This window comes from Hypanus sabinus, chromosome 8 (assembly GCF_030144855.1).
Source record: "Hypanus sabinus isolate sHypSab1 chromosome 8, sHypSab1.hap1, whole genome shotgun sequence".
NCBI lineage: Eukaryota > Metazoa > Chordata > Chondrichthyes > Myliobatiformes > Dasyatidae > Hypanus > Hypanus sabinus.
The window spans coordinates 11891687-11914049 of NC_082713.1; the positions used below are offsets into that span (position 1 = coordinate 11891687).

The following is a 22363-nucleotide window of genomic DNA, read 5'->3' on the forward strand; positions in this document are numbered from 1 at the left end:
TTCCTTTCCTGCATTGCTGGATGTAACTTTACAGTATTGTGGCTGTAATACCAGAAATTGTTTTTTTTCCCATTTGTAAATGAAAGTTGAATGCGGTGAAAGTAGACAGATTAATCAACACTTTGGGCTTAGAGACAACCTGAATGCTGTGGGCATAATGGGAAATGAGGCATTGTAGCGGTGTGCTACACGCAGCGCTAAAATAACGACACGGAGTCGGTAAACTGCAATTAAAGATGATTTTATTCAAACTTCACAGCCTCGCTTTAAAGCCTCCCTCATCCCGCCCTCCCCGGGCGCGGATGCTCCAAGGGACTCGTACTCACAAACCCCCGCAGGCTTTTCCCTTTGTTGCGGACCTGGCCTTTGTGCCTGCACGCTAGCTATTTGTGAGCCGGTCTGAGTGCGCTAGGAAGTGGGTCGCCACATAACCCCCCCCAGAACCAGCGATACACTCCCCAATGTCCACAGTCTGGGTCGGACCCTGTTTGGGAGGTCGGCCTCTGCACTGCCGGAAACTCTACCAGTTGCGCCAGGTCCACATGAGCCGGTTTGAGTCTGTCCGCCGTGAAAACCTCCTCTCCCCCCAACGTCCAGCACGAACGTGGACCCGTTGTTCCGGAGCACCGTAAACGGCCCCTCGTAGGGCCAATGCCCGCCCCTTCATACAAACACAAACTTACAGTTCTGCAGGTCTTTGGGTACGCAGGTCGGGTTCTGCCCAAGTGGGTATGGGGGCCAGGTCACCGAGCCTCTCGCGTAGTCTGCCCAGGACTGCTGCAGGTTCTTCCTCTTGCCCCCTTGGGGCTGGTAGGAACTCCCTGGGGATGACCGGGGTGCGCCGTACACCAACTCGGCCAACGAGGTGTGCAGATCGTCTTTGGGTGCCGTGCGGATGCCGAGTAGGACCCAGGGAAGCTCGTCCGCCCAGTTAGCTCCTCGCAGGCGGACCATGAGAGCTGACTTTAGGTGATGGTGGAAACGCTCCACTAGTCCGTTCGACTGTGGGTGGTAGGCAGTGGTGTGGTGCAGCTGAGTCCCAAAAGGCTGGCCGTAGCTGACCACAGGCTGGAGGTGAACTGGGCGCCTCTGTCGGAGGTAATGTGGGCCGGTACACCAAAGCAGGGCACCCAGGTGGTGATCAGTGCCCGGGCGCAAGATTCGGAGGTGGTGTCGGTGTGCGGGATCGCCTCTGGCCATCTTGTGAAACGGTCCACAGTAGTCAGGAGGTGCCGCACTCCTCGGGACACTGGCAGGGGGCCCACGATATCCACATGAATGTGGTTGAAACGCTGGTGGGTGGGGTGGAACTGCTGCGGCAGAGCTTTGGTGTGCCGCTGCACCTTGGCCATCTGGCAGTGCATGCACATTCTGGCCTATTCACTGACCTGCTTGCGGAGTCCGTGACAAATAAACCTGCTGGAGACCATCCGGATGGAGGGGTGCGCCAAGTTATGAATGGAGTTGAAAACATGTCACCACCAAGGTGCCGGGACAACGGGATGGGGCTGGCCGGTGGCAACGTCACAGAGTAGTGTCCTCTCACCTGGGCCTACGGGGAGGTCCTGGAGCTGCAAACCGGAGACTGCAGTTCTGTAACTCGGGATCTCCTCATCCGCCTGCTGTGCCTCTGCCAGCGCCTCAAAGGCTACCCCTTGGGAAAGGGCATGAATGTTAGGGCGAGAGAGCGCGTCCGCCACGAGATTGTCCTTAACCCGAGACATGCAGGACATTCGTCGTGTATTCAGAGATATAGGACAGATGGCGCTGCTGGCGGGACGACCAGGGATCGGACACCTTCGTGAACGTAAAGGTAAGCGGCTTGTGGTCCGTGAACACGGTGAAGGGCCTACCTTCTAAGAAGTACCTGAAATGCCGGATTGCCAGGTATAGCGCCAACAGTTCCCAGTCAAAAGCACTCTATTTGAGCTCGGGTGGCCGCAGGTGTTTGCTGAAAAACGCCAAGGGTTGCCAGTGACCCGCGATGAGCTGCTCCAGTACCCTACCGACTGCCGTGTTAGATGCGTCCACTGTGAGGGCGGTAGGGACGTCCATTCTGGGGTGCTCTAGCATCGCAGCATTCGCCAAGGCTTCCTTCGATTGAATGAAAGCGGCGGCGGACTCCTCGTCCCAGGTAATGTCCTTGCCCGGACCCGACAGCAGGGCGAACAGGGGGCGCATGATCCGGGCAGCTGAAGGGAGGAAGCGGTGGTAGAAATTGACCATACCTACGAATTCCTGAAGGCCTTTGATCGTGGTGGATCGGGGGAAATGGCGGACCGCATCTACCTTAGTGGGCAGAGGGGTTGCCCCGTCTTTAGTAATCGTGTGGCCCAGGAAGTCAATGGTGTCGAGCCCGAACTGGCATTTGACCGAGTTGATTGTTAGACCATATTCACTCAGCTGGGCATAGAGTTGACGGATGTGGGACAGATGCTCCTGACGACTGCTGCTGGCTATGAGGATGTCGTCCAAATAGATGAATGCGAAGTCCGGGTCGCGTCCCACCGCGTCCATTAACCGATGGAACGTCTGTGCGGCATTCTTCAGGCCGAACGGCATGCGGAGGAACTCGAAAAGGCCGAATGGGGTGATGAGAGCCGTTTTGGGGACATCATCCGGATGCATTGGGATTTGATGGTATCCCCGGATGAGGTCTACCTTGGAGAAGATCCATGCGCTATGCAGGTTTGCTGCAAAGTCCTGAATGTGCAGCACAGGGTAGCGGTCCGGTGTGGTAGCCTCGTTCAGCCTGCGGTAGTCACCGCACAGTCTCTAGCCCCCTGTCGCTTTGGGCACCATGTGCAGGGGGGAGGCCCATGGGCTGTCAGACTGCCGGATGATCCCCAATTCCTCCATCCTCTTGAACTCCTTCGCCAGTCGGAGCTTGTCCGGGGGAAGCCGCTTAGCACGGGCGTGGAGGGGTGGTCCCTGGGTCGGGATGTGGTGCTGTATGCCGTGTCGGGGCATGGCTGCCGTGAACTGCGGTGCCAGAACCGATGGGAACTCCGCCAGGACCCTGGTGAAGTCGTTGTCGGACAGCGTGATGGAGTTGAGGTGAGGGGCTGGCAACTGGGCAGCACCCAGGGAGAACGTCTGAAAGGTCTCGACGTGGACCAGTCTCTTCCTGGGCAGGTCAACCAGTAGGCTGTGAGCCCGCAAAATATCCGCACCCAGAAGCTATGGCGGCCAGTGTGAAGTTCCACGTGAACTGGCTGGAGCCGAACTGTAGCTGCACCTGAGGAGTGCCATAGGTCCTTACTGTGCTGCCGTTCACGGCCCTCGGGGGGGACCCAGTGCCCTGTTGCGGGTGTCGTAAGTAGTTGGAGGTAAGACGCTGATCTTGGCACCGGTGTCGACCAAAAAACGGCGTCCCGACCGCTGGTCCCACACATACAGGAGGCTATCCCAAAGGCCAGCCGCCATAGCCATCAGCGGCAACTGTCCCTAGCGTTTCCCGGGAACTGGCAGGACAGGTGACAATGGCGGTCTTCTGCGCCCCACCGCTGGTGGTAGAAACACCATTGTTCATTGGGCTCCCCACCCCTGCCTCTGGGGTTAGTGGGCTCTGCGGCCGGGCCTGGACTGGTTTGCTGTCGGGAGTGTGGCCTGGTGATCTGTGCGATGGACGTCCCACTCACCTTCTTGGCGTTCCACAGCAAGTCCGCCTGGGCTGCCACCTTCCGGGGGGTTGCTGAAATCCGCGTCGGACAGCAGCAGGCATATGTCCTCAGGGAGCTGCTCCAGGAATGCCTGCTCAAACATGAGGCAGGGTGTGTGCCCGTCGGCCAGAGACGACATCTCATTCATTAAAGCCGATGGAGGTCTGTCTCCCAAGCCATCCAGGTGCAGTAAACGGGCAACTCGCTCGCGCCGTGAGAGTCCAAAAGTCCTTAGGAGCAGGGCTTTGAATTCCGTGTACTTGCCGTCTGCTGGGGGAGACTGTACGAACTCCGCAACCTGGGCCGCTGTGTTCTGGTTGAGGGAGCTCACCACGTAGTAGTAATGTGTGTCCTCTGAGGTTATCTGCCGAACGTGGAATTGGGCTTCTGCTTGCTGGAACCATAGGTGAGGTCGCAGCGCCCAGAAGCTTGGCAGTTCCAACGAAACCACATGAACAGATGCGGCGTCGGTCATCTCCGGTCCAAAAATCATTTGGACCGTCGGGGTCACCAATTGTAGCGGTGTGCTACACGCAGCGCTAAAATAACGACACAGAGTCGGTAAACTGCAATTAAAGATGATTTTATTCGAACTTCACAGCCTTGCTTTAAAACCTCCCTCATCCCGCCCTCCCCGGGCGCGGATGCTCTAAGGGACACGTACTCACAAACCCCTGCAGGCTTTTTCCCTTTGTTGCGGACCTGGCCTTTATGCCTGCACGCTAGCTATTTGTGAGCCGGTTCGAGTGCGCTGGGAAGTGGGTTTCCTCAGTATCATAATAGTGGTTGCTGTTTACTTCAGTTATAGCTTATTATTTCCCCAGCTAAACCTCCAGTTGTTCTGTTTCTTCTTTGCACATGTTTATTTATTTAGAGATACAGCATGGTAATGGGCCCTTCCAGCCCAAAAAGCCTATGCCACCCCAATTATACCCATGTGTAATTAGTATACTAATTAATACTGATTATTAATACTAAGACCTACAAATATTAACCCATTTGTATGTCTTTGGAATGTGAGAGGAAACCCACACAGTCAGGGGAAGAATGTATGAACTCCATACAGCGATATGAATTGAACCCAGGTCGCAGGCACTTTACTAGCATTAACGCTACTACACTACCATACCACATGCATCATGTGAATATGAGCCAACTTTGGAAAATTCTTCAAACTTTTATGTCATTAGTGCATTGAGTGAAGTTGCCTTTGAATTTCAAGGTGCTTTGCAATAATACAAGATTCAAGATTATTGCCATTCGTCAGTACAGTGTAAAGGAGAACAAAATGATTGTACTACAAGACAAATGTTATCAGCTGAACTTGTAGCACTTTTGCACCTTAGCCAAAAGGCATACTTCAAGACTCTCAGTAGAACAGATGGAGTTTCATCATAGGGTGAATGCTTTTGTCTTGCTTGTTTAGGCAGTTGCTAAAGATTCCAAAGTACCATTTAAAAGCAAAAACACGCAAGTAGGTGATACACTGATATCTAATGAGTTAATATACAGGCAGTGTCAGAAAATGTCTGTTGCATGGAGTAGGTTCTGAGCCACATTGCCCCAGCAACTCCTGACAAATCTGATTAAACCCTTACCTAATCACAGAACTGTGGGAGGAAACCAGAGCACTCAGGGAGGACGTACATACTCCTTACAGAACAGCACCAGAATTGAACTCCAAATTCAGGAATGTCCCAAGTTGTAATCTGTGGTGCTAACAGCTAGGCAACTGTAGCACTCATTTTAGTGGAGTCCACAATGGTAATTGTATTCTGGAGACAGGAGGGACTGCAAACACTAGAATCTGGAACAAGGAATAAACTGCTGGAGGAAATCAATACCTGAGGCAGATCTTTTGGTGGGGGGGGGGGGGTGTGAAGTAGACAGCCAACATTTCAGGTCAGAACATCATCTGCCCATTTCCCTCTACAGGTGCTGCCTGACCCACTGAATTCCTCCATCAGTTTGTTTTTTTTTGTCGGTAATAGCGTTCACTGCATCTATCATATGTTTGAGGGATGGAAGTTTGAACTATAATACTGCTTGCCTTTTGTGTACTCTTCAATTATAGTTTTGCTTTAAAATACAACTAGATTGCTTGAAGGATATTTTACTCAAGGTCAGGAGAAATGTTGTTGGGATGAGAAAAAATAACCTGGGAATAAATGTATTTTAATAACACCCAAAGCAAGCATTAATCTCTACAGTGTTCATATGGTGACATCCTCAAGATCTTGTTCTTGAATGTTTTTGACACAATTTTTCAGAGAGCACTTTTGTAATTGAGCATGCAGTCTTCGGGTATATGAAATGCACTGTTTAAGGTTTATTGCCTTGCAATTGTGTAAATGAACCTTTCTTGAAAACAGTTTAGCACTGTTCTGGTATTCACAGTGACCTAACTTTGTTACATGGGAGAATTTTCAGCTTGTAGCATATATTTGTATCTGCTTGAAAATTTAGAATTTTCCAACAGTTTACTTGGAAAGTCTTGTCATTTCTTTAACTATATACATGTCCCGCTTAATGGAAGCTGGCCCTTTTGCTCGTCAGTGGAATTGAAGTCCGAGGAATGGGAAGCATGGTAGCAGAATCAAGTGGGCTTTGGGTCAGGAAATAAGATCATTGAATGGTGTAAAAGGAAGATATGTTCATGTTCTCCAAAGAACAAATTAAGACCATGATTATTTTTCTGCATACGATAATTTGAGCCAGTGCCCACTGGGTGCCATTTCAAAACTATTTATGTGGGGGGAAAATATGAAAGCCTGATAAGGCATAAGAGTATAGTAGTGACAGAACAAACAATATGAGCATACTGGTTGGTTTGGGCATAATTTTGATCATTTTTGCCCAATTCTAAAGAGGTACAATAATAGGGAGACCTGAGTGTATATACTGATGTTTGATGACAGTGCTAATTGTGAACCAAATTTTTTTAAAAGCCAGATGTAATTATACATTATACTTAAGGCCATCACCCCTACTGGGGCATAAGCCACCAACAGCAGCTCACCAGAGTCCTCTGTCCTGGGCCAGTCTTTCAAGCTCTCCCAGGTATAGCCCATCAAAAATCATTTCTCTCCCAGGAATGAGATACTTCTATATCTACTTCCAGGGCATCTCGAGGCAACTCCTGTAGCAGCAGAACTCTCAATGGATACGATTAAATATTCTCATTTCAGTCTGATTATAGCTAACACAAAGTACACTGCAGATGCTGTGGTCAAATCAAGACGTACAAAAAAGCTGGAAGAACTCAGCAGTTTGGGCAGCATCTAAGCATTTTTATAGCTAAAAAACAAAGCTGCTTCCAAGGTCAGTACAGTCAACAAAGATGTCTTAATGCATTCAAATGAACTATCACTGCTTAAAACTGACAGAAGCAGTGCAGATTGTGGACGGACTCCTCGCCAGATTCCAGATAGTAAAAGTGGTTACAGATCGGGGATACAAGAGCGTTTAAGGAAACGGGGTTTTAAACTCTTAATACTGACTATCCTGCTGGCAAATGTGCAATCTGGTGAATAAAATCGATGAGCTCAGAGCTAGGGTGCTGAATCATAGGGACATTAGGGCCAGGTGTCCTTTGTTTCATGGAATCCTGGATAACCCCATCTGTACTGGATGCAACGATTCAGATCAACGGGTTTACTATACAGTGTCAGGATAGATCTATAGAGTCTCTCAAAAGCAGAGGTGGAGGAGTATGCCTCATGATCAACTCTTCTTGATGAACAAATATGTCAGTGCTGTGTCAATTCTGCTCACCAAACCTGGAATATCTAGCAATTAAGTGCTGTCCTTTTTACCTACCACAGAAGTTTCCGGGATCATTTTGGTAGCAGTATACATTCCACCTCAGGCCAATGTCAGTCAGGCTTTAGATGATCTGAGCATTAGGATCAACATGCGTGAAACAGCACACCCTAACACCTTCACCATCATTTTGGGGGATTTTAACCAGGCCAGTCTGAAAAAATCACTAAGCAATTACCACCAGCAGATCACTTGCAATACCAGAGGAAACAACACACTGGACCACTGTTACACCACCATCAAGAATGCCTACTGTGCTATTCCACACCCTCACATCGGGAAGCCTGATCACCTGGCTGTACTTCTATTCCCTGAGTTTAGGCAGAGACTGAAGACTGCAGCACCAGTAGTGAGGACTAAGAAGGTATGGACAAGGCAAGCACAGGAGCGTTTACAGGACTGCTTTGAATTGGTAGATTGGACTGTATTCAGGGATTCATCTTCGAATCTGGATGAGTATGCCTTAGTTGTTACCAACTTCATTAAAACTTGTGTGGATGAGTGTGTGCTTACAAAGACTTATTGTATATTCCCAAACCAAAAGCAGTGGATGAACCAGGAGATACGTTGTCTGCTGAAGGTTAGTTCTGTGACATTCAAGTCTGGTGACCCAGGTCCGTACCAGAAAACCAGGTATGATTCACAGAGGGTTATCTTAAGGGCGAAGAGACAATTTCGAACGAGGTTGGAGGCAACATCAGATGTATGACAACTCTGGCAGGGTTTCCAAGACGTTACTTCCTACAAAGCGGAACCCAATAACATGAATAGCAGCGATGCTTCACTACCAGATGAACTCAATGTCTTATATGCCTGCTTTGAAAGGGAGAATATAACTACAGCTATGAAGATCCCTGTTGCACCTGTTGACCCAGTGATCTCTGTCTCAGAGGCCGATGTTTAAGCTTTTTAAAAAGGGTGAACCCTCGCAAAGCAGAAGGTCCTGTTGGAGTATCTCATAAGGTTTGGAAAACCTGTGCCAATCAACTGGCGGGGGTATTCAAGGATATTTTCATCCTCTGACAGCAATGGGTGGAAGTTCCCACTTGCTTCAAAAAGGCAACAGTTATACCACTGCCTAAGAAGAATATGAGTTGCCTTAATGACTTTTGCCCAGTAGCACCCACATCTACGGTGATGAAATGCTTTGAGAGGTTGGTCGTGACTACACTGAACTCCTGCCTCAGCAAGGACCTGGACCCATTGCAATTTGCTTATTGCCACAGTAGGTGAATGGGAGATGCAATTTCAATGGCTCTTGACGCGGCCTTAGACCACCTGGATAACGCAAACACCCATGTCAGGATGCTGTTCATCAACTATAGCACAGCATTCAACACCATCATTCCCACAATCCTGATTGAGAAATTACAAAACCTGGGCCTCTGTACCTCCCTCTGCAATTGGATCCTTGACTTCCTAACCAGAACACCACAATCAGTGCGGATTGGTGATAACATCTCTTCCTTGCTGATCATCAACACTGGTGCACCTCAGGGGTGTATCCTTAGCCCACTGCTCTACTCTCTCTATACCCACGATCGCGTGGCTAGCCGTAGCTCAAATACCATCTATGAATTTGCTGATGATACAACCATTGTTAGTAAATTCTCAGATGAAGACGAGAGGGCCTGTGGGAGCGAGATATGCCAACTAGTGGAGTGCCGCAGCAACAACCTGGCACTCAACGTCAGTAAGATGAAAGACCTGGTTGTGGACTTCAGGAAGGGTAAAACGAAGGAACACGTACCAATCCTCAGAGGAATCAGAAGTGGAAAGAGTGGGTTTCACGTTCCTGGGTGTCAAGATCTCTGTGGACCTAACCTGGTCTTTATATGCAGTTATAAAGAAGGCAAGTCAGTGACTATACTTCATGGGGAGTTTGAAGAGATCTGGTATGTCAACAAATACGCTCAAAAACTTCTATAGATTTACCATGGAGAGCATTCTGACAGGTTGCATAGACTGGTAGTTGCCCAAGCAGCAAGTCTCCCCTCTCCATGCCACCGATGTTCAAGGGAAGGGCAAGGGCAAGACCAGTGACGTCACAGGAGTTGCCAGAGCGATGTTGAAGGCAATGTCGGACTGCCTTATTTGTTCTTAGGGTTTACTCCTGAAGCCTTTCCCATAAGTAGGTATGGCTGCAAGGCAGTGGAGATTTGAAATCAGAGCTTTACCTCTCTTAGGTGGACTGCCTTCCCAGGCTGACGAGCTCCATCTACCTGAAGCACTGGTTTTAAGGTGCCAGGACCCGCCTTCACCTCTTCTCCTATCAGTAGAAACATTTCCACTGGGCGTAGAGGCACACAAGAAGGCCAGGAGTTGGATTTGGTTGTCGGGCTATTTGAGGCGCATGCCGTGAGGAGCACTTTTAGATAGTGGGTGCTTGTCCCTACTACTGCTCCTCAGCTTGACAACCTTGGAACCTATCTTGGGTACTAGCCTACAAAGTACCCAAGACATCTTCAAGGAGCAGTGTCTCAGAAAAACAGCATTCATTATTAAGGACCTCCAGCAACCAGGGCACGCCCTTTTCTCACTGTTACCATCAAGTAGGAGGTACAGAAGCCTGAAGCCACACACTCAGCGATTCAGGAACAGCTTCTTCCCCTCTGCCATCTGATTCCTAAATGGACATTGAACTTTTTTAATGTATATTATTTCTGGTTTTTGCACAATTTTTAATCTATTCAATATTCGTACAGTTTTTTTTCTTCTACATTATGTATCACATTGAACTACTGCTGCAAAATTAACAAATTTCACAACACATGCCGGAGATGATAAACCTGATTCTGATTCCCTTTGCAACCAGGTTTGGGGCTGTCCATGGCACAGTTAGATACAATGATAGGCTTTATAAGACACAGAGAATGCAATATGAAGGTAATGTAGAATCTTTACAATATCGGTTGAACTTGAACTGGAGTATTGGTATTCTGGTAAACATGCTGGAGGAATAACAACAAGATATAGTAAAATGGTTCTGGGCATCAGGTAGTTCAGTTACATGGATTAAATGGAGAAGCTAGATCTATTCCTATAGTGAAAAAGGATAAATGATCATTTGATGAAAGTGTTTCAGAATTAAGGGTCTGGATGACTTGCATGGTGAGTGATTTCATCTGGAATAAAGGTTGAGAAAAATCGCAGGGAGGTAGAAATATTCATGTAGTGGCTAATTGCAAAGTGCAATTCACACCCTGTGAGGATGCTAAATGCCTATACATCTGTTGCCTTCAACTCACAGTTGGATGTTTAAGGGATGGATGAAAGTAATTTGGGGCAATGGGGAATGAGATTGTTAGTTTGCTCTCGAGTGGGAATAAAAGGATCCTTTTCTGGTTAGCTGCCAGTGACTTGTGGTGTTCCGTGGGGGACGGTGTTGGGAGTGCTTTTTATGTTGTGTATCAATGATTTAGATGATTGAAAAGATGGCTTTGTTGCAGAGTTTTCAGGTGATAGAAGATTGGTGGAGAGGCAAGAATTGTTGAGGAAATGGGAGGGCTACAGAAGAATTTAGATTAGGAGAATGGCAAGAAAGTGGCAAATGAAATACAATGTTTGAAAATGCATGGTCATGCACTTCAGTAGAAGAAATAAATGTACAGACTATTTTCTAAAGGTGGAGGGGGGATCCAAAAATCTGAGATGCAAAGGGATGTGGAGACCTTGTGCAGTACAACTGTAGTGTTCTCACATAGGTGTAAAAACTCTGAACTAAACATGCAGTATAAACTGGAGTCAATGAGGCGCAATCCCAGTAAGATTAACAGTTTACTGTTCAGTCTTCCACATTAATGTATTGTGAAAACTGTTGATAAAACAATACAAAATATATACAGTATTTGTTTCCTTCTTGGCATCACATTTACATCATAAATACTTGCAAAAGTAAAACTACAACAAACTACATTACATTAAAGTACAACATTCAGTCAGAATCTACCTACGCCATCAACTGCTTTAAATACACTCCAACACAAACTATCCACAACAAAGAACATAAACTTCATCAACTGTCATTACTTTTAACAGAATCAGCGTTAACATTTTTACTTCAACATATTGATTATCTTATGAACTTACGGCATTGCTTCTATGATGTTTCTAGTGCGTAGAAAGAAAATTTTTCTTGCGCTGATCCTGCACACACAAGCCCCCTCCTTCCTGTTTCTCCAAACCGGTATTTTCCCACAGGACGCAGCGAAACCGGGTGTGACATCATCGCATGCGGCAATATATTACAGACAACGAATTTACTTTCAACAACCTTAACTTTAACTAGAAAACTATTACAAACGAATTACTAAAGCGAAAATCTGATAAACTAAATGAATGCCTTATGGGCAGCACACTTCCCCCCCCCCGACCTTCGGTCACTATGAACATAATACTAACTTCAGTCTCTAAATCAGTCTTTAAGTAAAAGTAGAATGACTTCTGCAACTGGTCTTTGGTAAGTTTTCACATCACCTTGGTCGGAAGTTTTCAACTCAACCTTCCTGACATGTCCATCCCTACCGGGGAATGTGGCAGTGATTCTGGCTATTGGCCAGCAGTTGCAGGCAATCTGCTTGTCCCTGAGCAGGACTAAATCTCCAAATTAAAGATTCCTGCGAGGTTCTGTCCACTTTTGTCTATGTTGCAACAAAGGTAGATATTCATGTCTCCAACAAGACCAGAACTGATTTGCAAGAGCCTGAACCTGTCTCCATTGCTTTGTGTACAAATCCTTATCTGAGAAGTCCCCAGGTGGAGGGGGAGCTCCTGTCTTCTGCGTAAGGAGCATTAATGGCGAGAGTATGAAGGGGCTTTCCGGGTCAGAAAAGACGGGTAGGAGTGGTCGTGCATTTATAATGGCTGTGATCTCTGCCATTAGTGTGCACAGTACTTTGTGGGTCAGTCGGGTGCGTTCCTGCAGAAACATTGAATCAAGGATCCTTCTGGCGATACCAATCATCCACTCCCATGTGAGAGGCGTGTGGTGTGTTGAACTCCCAGTTGCATCCCTGCTCGCTGAGGTACCTTTGAACTGTCTTGTCCATCCCGAGCTCCTTGAACGCTCCAACAAAGTTCGTGCCACAATCAGACCTTAACTGTTTTGCAGGGCCTCTTAGTGCAAAGAAGCGCCTGAGAGCATTAATGCAGCTGGATGTATCCAAAGATTCGATGACCTCAATGTGTACCACTCTCGAACTCGTGCAGCTGAACATGATGGCCCACCGTTTGCTCTCTGCTTGTCCTCCTCTTGTGCGTCTAGTGGTGATAGACCACGGACCAAATACATCAAGCCCCATATACGTAAAAGGAGGGCAGGCTTCAAGGCATTCTGGTGGGAGGTCCGCCATACGTTGAGCTTCCATCTTCCCTCGCAGTTTCCTGCGTGGGATATGAAGCAGTTTTAGATCTTGAAGTGAATCTCTCCAAGCCTCCCATCTGTTTAGCTTGTCTTCTGGTAGGGGAGTATCCCAGTCGGAGAGCTCAGTGGTAAGTTCCCTGAGAAGGGCTCGTCCTTGGATCGTAACTGGCGCCAGTAGACCCAAGGGATCAAAAACACTGTTGACAGTGGAGAGAACTTCACGGTGGGTGAATGGCTTGATCACGGTCAGCACGGAGAACGTGAATGTGTCAGTCGTAATCTCCCAAAGGAGGCCCAAACTCCTTTGTGTGGGTATGGTTTCTCCATCTAGATCTAGATCTTTGATTGCCGGAGCACAGTCATCATGTGGAAAGACCTCCATTCCTGCCTGACAGTTTGATGCGAACTTGTGCAAGCGGAGGTTTGACTCGGAGAGTGAGGCTTGTGTATGTCAGAACAGATCGATTGCTTCGCCTTCTTTTTTTAGTGTTATCAAGCCATCATCGATATAGAAGTGCCTTTCTACAAACTGAACGGTGTCATCGCCATGCTCCTGTGCGCCCTCTCTGATGGCTCTTCGCAGCCCATAGATGGCCACGGCAGATGATGGACTATTGCCGAAAACGTGGACTTTCATCCGGTACTCAATGACTTCCTTGCTAATGTCATTGTCCTTGTGCCATAAGAAACGGAGGAAATTGCGATAGTCCTCCTGTACTAAGAAGCAATGGAACATCTGCTAGATGTCCGCTAAGATTGTGACCTTCTGGAAGCACAGCAGGACCCCGAGAAGGGTATTGTTAAGGTCGGGGCCTGTGAGGAGCACGTCATTAAGGGAGATACCAGCGCACTGAGCACTGGAGTCAAAGGCCACCCTGATCTGATTGAGCTCTTGTGGGTGGTAAACCCCAAACGTTGGGAGGTACCAGCATTCCTCACCTTACAGTGGCGGTGCTACTTCAGCATGTCCATTAGCGAAAATTTTCTCTATGAATGCTACATATTGTTGCTGCATCTCGGGTTTCCTTTTCAGGGTTTTTTGCAAGGACGTGAACTGCTTGACTGCCTGCTCTTTGTTGTTTGGCAAGTGCTGGCGTGGTTCTCTGAAAGGTAGTGGGGCAACCCAGTTACTTGCTTCGTCTCTGAAGACCTTGGTGTCCATTATTTTTAAGAAGATGGCATTTTGTGCTGATGGAGCAAGTTTATTATCATGCTCAGTTTGAGCGAAGACCGACTGTCCCAGTGTCTTGTCGGTTACTTTAGTACGCTTGTTAAAGCCCTGTCATGCTCCCTTGATACACATGTAGCTTGTGCAGGGTTGAAAAATTGAATGGTGGCCACTCTCTAGCACCTTGGTCTTGAGTGTGTTAACTGTTGGTTTGTGTACATTGCCAAGGCACACCTCTCCTATCACCACCCAGCCCAGATCCAGGCATTGGGCAAAGGGGGCGTTGTGTGGTCCATTGACCTGCTGCCTGACCTTGTGCACCTGGAGAACATCTCTTCCTACTAGCAAAAGTATTTCTGCTTTTGGGTCCAGTTCTGGGATGTGCTTGGCCATGTGGTGGAGATGGGGCTGGTGTCGCACAGCGCTTGGCGTCGGGATCTCGGTGCTGTTATTCAAAATTTCATTGCACTCTAAGAGCGGAGGGAGGCAGATGACAACTTTACCATCCAGCGACTCAAGCTGGAAGCCTTCTGCCTTCCTCCCATATGTTCCTACGCTGCCTGAGCAAGTTCTAAGGTAGTATGGGAACTGATTACTCTCTACATTGAACAAATCAAAGAACTCAGGTCTGACTAGTGAGCGATTGCTCTGGTCGTCCAGAATTACATAAGCTTTGATGGCCTTGTCTTTGGCTCCCTTAGGGTACACCTTAGTGAGGCAGATCTTTGAACAAGAACGGCTTGACTGACCTTGACCGCAAACTTCTGTGCAGCTCGAGCTGACAACAGTTGTCTTGGAGTGATCCTCTTCCTCCCCGCCATCCTCTTGTGAGGGTGAAGGAGCTTTGTCAGTTTGCTGTAACAGGCCGGAGTGCATGGCCCCATGGTGATTAGTGCTATTGCATTCCGAGCAACTCACGGGGATCGTACACTCTCTAGCAAGGTGAGAGGTAGAGGAACAGCATTTAAAACATTTTTTTCTCCTTGAGAAGGGCCATCCTCTCATCAAAGGGATTTTTCCTAAACATTCTGCATTTTTTGAGGGGGTGTGGTTTGTTGTGCAATGGACAATTCTTGCTAGGGTCATTGTTAGTTGTAGAGACTTCAGTTTTATGCACTGAGACAAGTTTATTGATGTTAAAATTATTCAAAGTGGATTTGACTGGCTTGGTGTGAATTGTATTGCTACCTTGACTCATGAAGCTAGGGTCGTTTCAATTCTTCCCCTCCTTGCACACAAACCTAGTGAAATACTCAAAAGGAATAAATTGACCATCGTTCTTTTCCTTGTACTCTGAGCCAACAGACACCCACCTTTCCTTCAGCCCAAATGGAAGTTTGTCCACGATTGGTCTAATTCCGTATGAAGTAACTAAATATGACAGGCCAGTTAAATAGCCATTTTCTTTAGCGCCTTCAATCTCCATGAGTAGATCTCCGAGCTCTCTTAGCTTAGTGTGGTCTTTGGCTGACACCTTGAGAAAATTTTCCAGGCGTCGAAATAGTGCCGTTTCAATAATTTCAGGGGCCACATAGCACTCCCGAAGTCTCCCCCATGCTTTGCATAAGGCTAGCTTGGGGTTGTTGATGTACCCTGAACGTATGCGTCTCACCTGTTTGCATGATTCATTTCCCAGCCATTTCGTCATAAGATCCAACTCTTGGGTTGCTCCGAGCTGGACTCCATGGATAGCGTTGGCGAATGAGGAGTACCATGCATGGTAATTTTCAGGCTTATCGTCAAACTAGTATAGTGCTGAAGTAACGAGATCTCGTCATGCTAAATACTGTGCCATGGGTTCAACTGCAAGTGGCATGCTGGCTGGGGGAATATGTCGGCAGGTATATGACTGAGGGTGTAAATTTGTTATGGGATTTGCTGTTCTGAATTCAGCCTTTGCCTCTCCTCTCGCCAAATCTGGTAAGTTTGGTGTCGAGAAGTATTTGTCATCAGCCCTTTAATTCTTGAATTTGTCGCAAAGTTGCAAGGGTAAATTGTCTTCCTCAGATGGATGTGATGCAATTGGACTTTGACTCCTCATGAAATGGGATGTTAGCATATAAGTATGGAGAGGAAGAATGACTCTTCAAGTCCATTTGAGATCAGACGTAGTCGCTTGTGCGTTCCAATCTGGTCTTTTCTGAAGTAGATTTTACGTCATCCAGAACATGCATTTCTTCAGCATTTTCTAATATCTCTGCTTCCACCCTGGCAGCTTTGGCTTCTCAGTGTAGCATCAGCGCTTCTAATTCTGCTTCTATCCTTACCCTTTCCAACTGGTTTTGGCTTCTCTGGCAGCCACTTCCTTTTGGTTTTTGGCTTCTCTGGCAGCCTTTTCCATTTTCAATTTTGCTTCCTGTTCAGTGTATGACACTCGCACCTCGGCAGTTTCTGCTTTAGCTCTTGCATGGGCAGTCTTATTTGTTGATGCCCTACTGCTCCTGGCGCTGGATGGCAACAACTTGACGCTGGATCGCGATGCCATCGTAGCACTTGAAACACCTGGTAATGCTGCCTTTTCACTGTAGTGTTCTCACACAGGTGTAAAAACTCTGAACTAAACACGCAGTATAAACCGGAGTCAATGAGGCGCGATCCCAGTAAGATTAATTGTTTACTGTTCACTCTTCCACATTAACATATGGTGAAAACTTGATAAAACAATACAAAATATATACAGCATTTGTTTCCTTCTTGGCATCACATTTACATCATAAATACTTGCAAAAATAAAACTACAACAAACTATATTACATTAAAGTACAACATACAATCAGAATCTACCTACGCCATCAACTGCTTTAAATACACTCCAACACAAACTATCTGCAACTCTTTAAATAACAAAGAACATAAACTTTATCAACCGTCATTACTTTTAACAGAATCAGCGCTAACATTTTTACTTCAACATATCGATTATCTTATGAACTTACGGCATCGCTTCTATGATGTTTCTAGTGCGTAGAAAGAAAACTTCTCACGCTGATCCTGCACACACAAGCCCCCACCGTCCCATTTCTCCAAACCGGTATTTTCGCACAGGACACAGCGAAACCGGGTGTGACATCATCACATGCCGCGATATATCACAGACAACAAATTTACTTTCAACAACCTTAACTTTAACTAGAAAATAATTACAAGCAAATTACTAAAGCGAAAATATAATAAACTAAACGAATGCCTTAAGGGCAACACAACAACCTAAAGGTTAACTTGCAGGTAGAGTCAGTGGTGAGGGAGGCAAATGCAGTGTTCGCATTCATTTCAATAGGTTTAGAATATAAAAGCAGGGATGTGATGCTGAGGCTTTATAAAAGCACTGGCAAGGCCTCACTTTGAGTATTGTGAACAGTTTTGGGCTCCTCATCAAAGAAAATATGTGCTGGCATTGGAGAAGGTTCAGAGGAGATTCACAAGGATGATTCCGGGAATGAAAGGGTTATCATGTGAAGAACGTATGATAGCTCTGGGCCTGTACTTGCTGAAATTTAAAGAGGGGGGAGATCCCATTGAAGCCATTCGAATGTTGGAAGGCCTAGACAGAGTAGATGTCGAAAAGATGTTTCCCATGGTGGGGAAGTCTGGGACTAGAGGGCACACATTGATAGGTTCTTAATTGGCTATGACATCAAAGGTTACGGGGAGAAGGTCGGGGAATGGGGCTGAATAGGGAAGAAAAAGATCAACCATGATTGAATGGCAGAGATTCAATAGGCCAAATGTCCTGATTCTGCTCCTGTGACTTGGCCTCTCACAGAGACCAGGCATGTTCTCCATAGCAACACACACAAAATGCTGGTGAAACGCAACAGGCCAGGCAGCATCAATAGGAAGAAGTACAGTCGATGTTTCAGGCCGAGACCCTTCGTCAGGACTAACTAACCTCTTCTTTTAATTAGTCCTGACCAAGGGTCTCGGCTCAAAACGTCAATTGTATTTCTTCCTATAGATGCTGCTTGGCCTGCTGCATTCCACCAGCATTTTGTGCGTGTTGCTTGAATTTCCAGCATCTGCAGATTTCCTCGTGTTTATGTTCACCACAGGCTGCCATCCATGGTGTGATCATTTTAAAAATCTTTCAATAGAGAAGGAAGAAAAATGCCAAGTAAATCCAAATCAAGTAGAATTGCAGCTTAATTTTATACAGAAATGGTAACATTAATATCATTAATTTAGTTGAAATTAATGTTCTCTCTAGGCGACATTCTTCCTTTAATATCAATCTGATTTATAGGACCAAGAAGCAGTGAAGCAGGCCAGGAATTATCTCGAGTTTACAGAAGATTCCGTGCAAGTTCCAAGGAGCCTTGTAGGTGAGTCTGTCATTTACAACTTGTAATTTATTAAGCTTGTTACATCTGAGTTTGATTGCTATCAATATCAATGAATTTTTTGTCTAGGAAAAGTAATAGGCAAAAATGGAAAACTCATACAAGAAATTGTGGACAAATCCGGAGTTGTCCGAGTGAGAATTGAAGGAGATGGTGATAAGAAGATTCCAAGGGAAGAGGTATGTTTAGCAATGCTGCAGCTAGTTTTTGCAAAAACTGTAACAGAGGTATGTAAGTGATTTCAAATACATTATCCTGTATTTGTGACATCCAGCAACAAGGGAGCAGGTATATTTTCCCCATCCCCTTGTCTTCCATACTTCCCATTGCTTTACCCCTTTTGTCCCTCAACTCCTAATATGGGGCCTCCATTGGACGGGATCGACCATGGATGTTGTGTCCTAGCTATGTCTGCAACCCAGGGCAGTGAAGAATGGAGAGTAAACTGTTGAAATTTCAGCAGGCTTCCCCTCTCCACACAGCTGATGGATCTAAAGGAACAGCAGAGACCGATACAAATTGGCACCAACACGTTGCAGAAGTTGTCAGTCAGTGTTGAATTTAGTGTAGGACCATCTTAGCAACTCCCACTCTGGATTTTTCCTCTGCCTTTACTCCTGAAGCCTCCACTGTGAGTGGGTATAGCTACAAGACAGCAGAGGTTTGTGACCAGAATTTACCTTCTCCTAAGTTACTTCCTGCTAAATCCCATGAAGTAAACTAAGTCCCATACTCCTTGCGATTAACAAATTTTGTTAACACTTTTTGCCTACTATCTAATAAAGATTGTTGAAGCAGGAGGCCATTTCTGTTTCTAATCTTGGGGTCATATTTGGCCCTGAGAGAAGCTTCACTCACACCTGTGTCATTACCAAGAATACATTTTTCCTTATTGCCTATCTGCCTTTGTTCACCTTTGCTAGAAGTCTCATTTTGCAATTTTTTTTTCTCTTCTGACTTCACGTTTCTAAGTTAAAAGCAAAGAACTTGCATGTCACCATATTCAACCTTAAGATTTATTTTTGCGCAGGCATTCACAGTAAATACAAGAAATACAATTGAGTCAGTGAAAGACCACAACTAACAGGGTGGACAACGAACTGAGCAAATACAAAAGGAAGGAAAGAAATAATAATAAATACATAAGAAATACATATCAAGAACATGAGATGAGTGGGAAAGTGACTCCATAGTTTGTGAGAACAGTTCATTGATGGTGAGAGTGAAGTTGAGGGACGTTATTCCCTCTGGTTCAAAAGAGAATAGTTGAAGGATAATAACTGTTCCTGAACCTGGTGGTGTGGGTAATAAGGTTCCTGTACCACCTTCCTGATAGCAGCAATGATAAGAGAGCATGGCCTGGATGATGGGATTCTTGATGATGGATGTTGCTTTCCTGCGACATGGCTCCTTGTAGATATGCTTAGTGGTGGGAAGGGTTTTACCTGTGATGGACTGGGCCATATGCACTACTTTTTTGTAGGCTTTTCCATTCAAGGGCATTGGTGTTTCCATACCTTTCTGATTGAATTCTTGTATGCAAACAACACGCAAAATGCTGAAGGAACTCAGCAGGCCAGGCAGCATCTACGGTAAAGATCACATTCGACATTTTGGGTCGAGACCCTTCAGCAGGACACTTCTATGCAAAGTTCATCCAGAAATTTCTTCCCGTTGTGATAAATAATCACACTCCTGAAATGTTAGCTATTTTTGCTAACTTCAGCATTTTCTGATGTTTCAGATTTACAATTCCTGCAACATTTTCAAAACTCATTTGTACATTTGAAAAGACTGAAAAAAGCAAGAAAGGAAAAAATGGTCCTTCAAAGCTGCTTCATCATTGTGATAGATCTTAACTCATCTAATCTTTGATTACTCTACTCTGCTTTGATTTGCTGCACTTTACTGCAAGTTTACCATCACCTTCAACTGCCCTACAATTCATCTTCCACAGCTTTCTGGAGTAGATAATTTCGAAGATTCACAACCCCACCTCCCCCTCAAAGTAGATAACCCTTTATTGTGAAACTGTCCAAAGATTCTGTGTTCTCAAGAGGGGAAGCATCCTGTCAGCATCTTGCCTGTCAAACCCTTCAGAACCCATGTTTCTCATTCTTCCAACTCCAGTAAGTGTAGACTCACTATTTCCTCAAGGTAGCCAGTCAATTGTAGGAATCAACTTAGTAAATCTTCTTTGAACTGCCTCTAATGGAAGTATATATCTCTTAAGAAAGAGACCAAAACTGTACACAGTACTTGGGTACAGTCTCACTGATATCCTAAATGGTTCTTTCAAGGCTTCCCACTCTTGTACTCCATCTTCCTTTTAATAATGGCCAAACTCATCCAGTTTGCCCATGATCCTTGTGCTTGCTAACATGCATTAAGTCCTGGTTGAAAAAAACACCTATTTCAGTGTCGTTTACAAACCCCTTCATAGCTCCACTCTCTTATTTTTCTCTTATTTTTTAAATTCCTTTTTCAGGATTTCGGCATCTCTTTTATTGTCCATTTCAAATTATTTGCCCAACTGAAGAACTTTTACATCTTCAATCAAAACTATTTAATTCTACGGGTGGCAGTGGGTGGAGATGCATCTCTACCAAAGAAGGTGTAAGGTGTTCCTTCCTTCCACAAGCTTGTAGGTCACCCTTAGGTAAGGTGTAGCACCTGCTTAGTACACACCCACCAACCCCCCATCAGGATCACATGAAACTTTGGGAGCAGGTGGTGAATATCACAGGTCTTGGTTATGTGACCACTGACACATTGCAGACAAACTCTGAAGAGTATTCATGATGGATGGAGTCATCCATATTGTAAGACACTGTTCAGAAGAAGGCAATGGCAAACCACTTCGGTAGAATTTGTAAGACCAATCTTGGTCATAGATCATGATTGCCCACATCATACGGCACAACACATGATGATGATGAGTGGTATTAGCCATAACTTTGCATAAATGACTTTATCAACATCTTAAGGTGAACTTTAGAGTTTTCTTTCCATTGACTACGAAGGATGAAAATGTCTCAGCTTTAACAATAGATCTTAGCTCTATGGATCAGTCTTGACCTTTTAAAATAAAAGTTCTTCCAAACTATCCATCTTTTCTAAAAATAGAATTGGATGCTCAAGAACTACTACCAAAATAGCCCACAGCTAGACTTCCTGAGGACAAAGGTTGATGCATGTTTGGTGGAACAGGATAGAATTCTGCAGAACTTGACGAATCTGACTAAATCTCCAGAAATTTTATAAGATAAAGAACTTAAATTTCCTGGCTCACCAGATTCACCATTGTGTTCAGATGTTGCCAATATGTTAACCCTTGTTCTCTATGGATTCTTGGCCTCTTGAATACAATTTACATTTGATCTTACAAAATATAAACCAATTATTAATAGGGTAGCATATTGAAATGTTACAAACTGAGTTGTGCCAATGAAAAAGTTTTAATTTGTGAGATTGTTTATATTAAGGGTGTTAATATTTCAATGATCATTTACAGGGCATGGTTCCTTTTGTGTTTGTTGGAACAAAGGAAAGCATAAGCAATGCTCGTGTTCTATTAGACTACCATCTAAATTACTTAAAGGTAAGAGCTGAACTTCTTCCTCTTGTTATACTAGTTAGCTGCTAGTTATTTTCATTTCCTTGTGACTACTTTGTGTCTAAAGGCTTTTCTATTTCTTGTATTGATACTTAATGGAGAATGGACTTTCATGATCATAGTGTCCTGAAATGTGAATAGCTCCTTTCCTTAGACAGCTAGGTTTCATTTCAGGACTTAGCAATTGCTCAAGGACTTTTGTATCTTTTCCTTTTTTAATCCTGGTATGCATATGTTAGAGCAAACACAAGGAAATCTGCAGATGCTGGAAATTCAAACAACACACAAAATGCTGGTGGAACACAGCAGGCCAGGAAGCATCTATAGGAAGAAGCACTGTCGACATTTCGGGCCGAGACCCTTCGTCAGGACCAGGGTCTGCCTTGGTCCTGACGA

General features: G+C 45.5%; 1 protein-coding gene across 3 annotated transcripts in view; it reads left to right on the forward strand.

Moving 5' to 3' along the window:
* fmr1 (fragile X messenger ribonucleoprotein 1) overlaps positions 1 to 22363 on the forward strand; it is a 94824-nt gene that overhangs the window by 58230 nt on the left and 14231 nt on the right. For all 3 annotated transcript variants that reach the window (XM_059976691.1, XM_059976690.1, XM_059976689.1), the window contains exons 9-11: positions 18255 to 18333; positions 18421 to 18530; positions 21866 to 21952. In XM_059976691.1, coding sequence (XP_059832674.1) covers positions 18255 to 18333; positions 18421 to 18530; positions 21866 to 21952 — 276 coding nt within the window. The remainder of the gene's footprint in view (positions 1 to 18254; positions 18334 to 18420; positions 18531 to 21865; positions 21953 to 22363) is intronic.